This window comes from Martes martes (assembly GCF_963455335.1).
Source record: "Martes martes genome assembly, chromosome: 6".
NCBI classification, from domain to species: domain Eukaryota; kingdom Metazoa; phylum Chordata; class Mammalia; order Carnivora; family Mustelidae; genus Martes; species Martes martes.
Genome location: NC_137893.1, coordinates 75201720 through 75207719, shown reverse-complemented (window position 1 = coordinate 75207719; position 6000 = coordinate 75201720). Strand labels below are relative to the sequence as shown.

At 45.0% G+C, this 6000-nt stretch overlaps 1 protein-coding gene across 1 annotated transcript in view; it reads left to right on the top strand.

Annotated features, from left to right (window-relative positions):
• Window positions 1-211: 211 nt before the first annotated feature.
• The window catches only part of TPD52L1 (TPD52 like 1), a 97801-nt gene continuing 92012 nt past the window's right edge, over window positions 212-6000 (top strand). The window contains exon 1 of the mRNA XM_080806855.1: window positions 212-422. Coding sequence (XP_080662981.1) covers window positions 404-422 — 19 coding nt within the window. The 5' untranslated portion in view covers window positions 212-403. The remainder of the gene's footprint in view (window positions 423-6000) is intronic.

Genomic DNA, 6000 nt, shown 5'->3' with positions numbered 1-6000 from the left:
AAATCCACCCTCTTTCCTCCCTTCCTGGGGATTTGCCCTTGGCCGCCTGGGCTTGAGGACCCACTTCAGCCTGGTCGGGCATTGGCAGTGCCTGAGTAAGGCGCCCGCAGCCAGGGGTGGGCGCCCTCGGTGCCGCGCGCGGAGCTGCCGGCAGGTGGCGCCCGGCGGCGGGCTCCTTCCCCGCGTGGTCCCGGCCAGGTGGACTGGACGCCGCGGAGCTAACCACAGCGGCAGTGCAGGCGGCCCCCGGTCCCCCACCCCTTCCACGCAGCGCTCGCTACAAGTGCGCAGGGGAGGGCGGGCGCGGGCGGCGGGGCCAGCTGCGTTCCGAGCCCGGGCACCGTCGCCTGCTTCTCTGGAAGCGCCTGGGAGCCCCGCCGCGCGGAGTCCGAAGACGGCCACCATGGAGGCGCAGGCACAAGGTGAGTGGTCGCCCATCGCCCTGAGGGTCGCGTCCTGGCGCTCAGAGAGGCGCTTTGCCGGCACCACGTAACTTTGCTCTCGGACGGAGCGGATGGGTGCCATCTCACACGTCCGCCACTCTCCGCTCCCGCCCGTGCCTGCGCGATAAATCACTGCTCCCCAAACTCGGGATTTGCTGTGAGGCTGGGGCCAGCAGAGATGCTAAGTGGAGAGGTCTCTCCGCTGGAAATGCGCCCACAGAGTGCTCGACTTCTTTTCCCAGCCAGTGCCCCCTCCCCCTCCCCCGCTTTCCCAACCTCGCGAGTGCCCGAAGGACCTGTTGTGCAGGGTCTGGAATCCGCGAGGCGTTCCCCTTGCCCTTGGGGGAACAGGAAGGGAGCGCGACTCCTCTTGGCCTGAGCCGTGGGCTGGCGTCCCGTCCCAAGTTCGAGCTGGGCGGCGCGCGCTGGGGTGGGGGCTGCGCGGAGACCCGGGGCTCGCGGCTGCGCCAGGGTCTTGCCCAGCCCGGACTTGCCTTCTGAGGCGGGAGAGCGTTACCCGCCCGGGGATCTCTAAGCTATAGACGCGTGTGCCCCCCGTTTCCCAGGTCGGGGAGCAACCTCTGCCTCCCCGCCGGGCGGGGCGCGCAGGGTCCCGCGCCGCAGTCCGGCCGCCTCGATCCCCGCTCCTGGGGTCGCCCGCTGTACGAGCCCGCGGCGGCGGCGTCCCCAACTGCAGCCTCGGGTCTTGGGGTCATACTCGGACCAGGGGTAGGGAATCCGTATGGAACTGTGTGAAAAGGGGAGTACGTGGAGAGAGAAGCAGAGGTGGGCGGATGTCTAGCTGGAGTCTGGTAAGGAAGGACAATGACTGCGGAGTCTACATTGGGAACACCACCAAGGAGGGATGGATGCGCAGTTCAACCCTCTTTAGCCTTTAAAACAATCATCACTACCTTTCTTCCACACTGCAAGAAATACTGTGATGGCTTTTAAAATAGAAATTTAACAAAAAAAAAAAAAAAAAAAGGCAAAATAAAGGTAAGAAGAGGTTCCAGACCCTTTCCCGAATGAAAGGGATTTGGTGGGTGCTTGGGGCTGGCTGGAGTTGCCCAGCAGGTTTGCTGCCAGGATTACAGTTGCCTGAACAGTACGAACCATCCTGGTGTGTTCCATCAGCCAAGATCCTGCCCATAAAGCTGCTGCTTCCAGTGTTTTTTATTCCCCATTATCTAAATAGGAAAGGAGAATTCAACCAAGGGCAGGGGTTGTTGGTCAAATTCAAAGGCAGTGCTTGGTCTGGAAGCCTTCTCTCCTGTCCTGAAGCTGGTGGGAACAACACGAGCTTTCCAGCCTGCCTTGCAGATAAGAATTATTTATTTGCAGAATGTTAAATACCGATCCCAGATCAGTTGAAATGGAATGATTGGGACCTGGGCATGGGTATATTTGAAAGCTTCCCAAGTAATTGGTTATCCATTGAGCCCATTCCCACTCAAGGCCTGCCACTTTTAGAGGAAAAATAAAACTGAAGTCCCCATTTATCTCCCCCCTACCCTCTTTGCCACTCTTTCTTCCCTCTCATGAGTGGGTGGAATCTGAAGGGGTAAGGAGCCCAAGTTAAAGGGCAAGTGAAGTTACCCTCTGGTGATCAGGACTAGGGTGATGGTCAGCTGGGGAGGAGAGAAATGAACAGGTTTAAGAACTACTTAGGATGAAAAATCAGCTAATTTTGGAATGGGTCTGTAAGGATGGGTATGAATATGACTCTAACTTTATACTTTTACAACTAGATGGATGATATTTGCCTCTTAAATCCTCATTTTCCCATTACTTGGAGTTCTTCACTTTCAGACTTTTTTGGTCATTTAAGCAGCAGACCTATTAAGTTCTTTAAGAAAACTTTTCATAAAATGTTTATAAGTTTAGATGAATGGGAAAATATTACTGCTTGACACATGTTTCTGGTCAAATGAATTGCCTCTTAGATTCTTAGAGACTCATCTGGTTTCCTAAGTGCAAGTTTCTATCATCGGCACAGTTTATTTTAGAATTATCTCGAGTGGGGATGGCTTATCTTGTTGCCTCTTGATCTAGAAACAAGCAAAATTGAGTGAGATGAAGTAGGCAGTGCCGCTGGGATGTTCCCTTGTACTTTCTAGGAGATCTGCAGGTGCTTAAACATGGTTTGTATGGATAGCTCGGTAAATGCAGCAGCAGGGTCTTTTAGATATTTTTCCATAAGTGAAATTCTGCAAATATGTACCTTGACTTTTTAAGATAATAGATTACTTCCAGCAGAATAAGAAGATATTCTGGGAAGCTGACAGAACAGAAAACGTAAAGGTGGGATTATGCACAGAATGATCCGATGAGAAGGAGCTGGAGAACAGTGTGGAATGACAAGCCTGCAGGAAGCCAGCGTTCTCAGTTGCTTTCCTGGTACTAGAGAATTTTGCATTAATAAAAATGATGTATTAGAGAGAGGCTTTGGTTAGGAATGTAGCATTTTTGTGAAACATATGACAATCCTTTGAAATAAAAATTCCTGATCTTTTTAAACTACCTTTCAAGATTTCATTACTTTAGGAAATAACTTTGTTTTTGCCTTTCCGAGTGTCTTTAATGTTAAAAGGAAAATTTTTTCACTTAACACTTGCATCTATTTAGATTAATAATTGTATTAATTTTGGGGTGCCTGGGTGACTCAGTCACTTTAGCTTCTGCCTCTTGATTTCGGCTCAGGTCATGATCTCAGGGTTCTGAGACTGAGCCAGAGGAGGGCTCTGTTCTCCATGCAGAGCCTGCTTAAGACTCTCTCTCTCTCCCTTTGCCCCTCCCCTGCTCTAAAAATAATTTTCAAAAATAACTGTATTAGTTTCCTATGACTGCTGTAGCAGATTACTACAAATTTAGTGGCTTAAAAGAACAGAAATTTATCCTCACAATTCTGAAGCCTGGAAGTCCAAAATCACTATCACTGGACCACAACTGAACTGTGAGGTGGGCTTTGTTCCTCTAGAGGCTCTAAGAATTGATTCCTTGCCTCTTCCAGCTTCTGGTGGCTGCTGGTGTTCGTTGGCCACATCACTGCATTGGGGGTCACATTGCATTCTCTGTCAGATCTCTGTCTTTTATAAGAATGCTTGCGATTTCATTTAGAGCTCATCCGAATAGTCCAGGATAATCTCCATTTCCTAAGATCCTTAAATAATCACATCTGCAAAGACCCCTTTCCCATATAAAGAAACATTTACAGGTTCCAAGGATGGGGACCTGATACTTTGGGGGTCATTATTCAGCCTACTACAGTAATTATTTTTATATTCAGACAGTCTACTCAGGAGGATTCTCAGAGGTCTGTAAATGACATTAAGTTATAAATGTCAGATAAATCTTACCTGTTTCCAAATTCTATTAAAGTGAAAATGTCATGTATAACGTCCATTATAATTATACCTTGTTCACAGGACATTTATTTATACCATCTTGTTCCAGGAAGAACTTACAGCAGTTTATACATGTATAAAAAAACACAGCAAAATAATCCAAATTAGAAACAGGTGAATGAAAATAAACAAGGATCAGAACAGAAAATGAGGCAAGGAATGAAGCCGTAGAAAACTGAATACAGTTATATCCTTTTTCCTTAGTATTGCATGGAAGACAAAGTCTTGCTTTGTAAACAAAGTATGTTATTTTGTTAGAAAACAATAAAATAATCCCTCTCTCCATGCCAAATAGCAACAGACTAAGTCTCTTATGGTGTAGGGATCGTATTACTCAAGGAAAATACTTGTTTTGGATATTTCAGGGACTATAATCATAAACCTCAAACTATGGGAGGTAGGTGTTACATATTTTAATTAATAATTTTTTAAAATTTTTTATTAAGAGTATTCTTACTACCTTCAAAGCTACCTCCTGTAGTTTTATTTTCCCTCCAAAAGTGTTAACATAGGGAGTATTGCATCCATAATTAGTCATTTGCAGCAAATCTTATACTGTTATTTTAATTAAAATTCTTGTAAAATCTAATCATACAAATGATAGATATTAGAGTATATTGGAAACTGTTTTGAATTATTTGCCCTAATATAGTTCTTGTTTTCTTTACTTTGGGTGCGTAGAATCTGAGAAGTTTCTTCAAAAAACTTATAAGCAGGGGAGTCCATTTTTGTGGCCTGTGACAAGATTTGATTCTTAGTGAGATGCAGTAAATAATAAATAAGTGCTTCGGCAAATATCGATTTGCTAAATATTTCAACACGTATTTATTGATTACCATAGTAATAGCAAATACACGACAAGCACTTACTACTGAGAGGCAACAGATGTTATAGTTAGGATTCCAGAATCCAAGCAAACTGCCTGAATTTTAATTCTGTTATTCTTCTCACTCACTATTAATATGACCCTGGACAGGTTTACTTGATCCCTCTGGGCCTTGATGTTCCGAAACTTAAAGTAAGAATAATAATAGTACCTATATTGTAGGATTGTGTTGAGGATTTAATGAGTTAATGCATGCAAAATGCTTTAAAACAGTTCCTAGCACATGATAAATACTAAATAAATGTTGGCTGTTGCTTTTAGTGGCCAAGAACTTTGCATGCATTATCTTATTGAATTCTTTTAGCAATACTATGGGATAGATACCATTTTTTTTTTAAGATTTTATTTATTTATTTGAGAGTGAGTGAGAGGGTGAGGGAGAGAGAAACAGGGAGCACACTCACGTGTGTGCACACATGAGGCAGGGGTGGGGTTGGGGGCGGGAAAAAGGGGCAGAGGGAGAGCAAGAAACAGACTCCCCACTGAGCGGGGAGCTTGATGTGGGGCTTGATCCCAGGACCCTGGGATCTTGACCTGAGCCAAAGGCGGATGCTTAACCGATTGAGCCACCTAGGCACCCAGATACCATTATTTTTAACTCATTTTGTAGACACGGAAATTAAGATCAGAAAAATTAAGTGTGGAAGGAAGAATTCACCATTTTACCCCTACACCAGCCCCGAGGTCATGTGCAGGACAACATATATCAGCAGAAGGTGAAGATGAATTTGACATGTGTCATCTTTCCAGGGAGGATCGCTGAGAAGAACCATGCCCATGGGTATGCAAGCAGAACTGATGAGATTACGTATCTCCATCCCGGTGGGAGTTTTTGAATGCTAGAATGCTGATTAGAACTAACTCACATTGAGGGGGACAATAACAATAGTATTTTAGTGTTTTTTTTTTTAATGCCAGATACCATGTTATACACTACAAAATTGTGTTATTTAATAAATAAAATGAAATCCTGAGGAAGATAATATTATTTCTGTTTTACAAATGAGGACACTGAATGACAGAGTAGTTACCCAATGTTCTCTAACTCATACAGCTTGGACGTGTTAGAGCCCAGATTTGAAATCCGGAAGTGTGACTTCATACACTGGGATTTTAATTACTGTTCTGTACCATCTCCTTAAATTGGCATGCATAAGCAGTCAGTGTGCAGAGTTACAAATCATAGATTTTGCTTTCTATTCATACGATCAAGGGGGTTTTAAAAAGGGCAGTACTTAGTTGCACTGTCTATGCCACATATGGG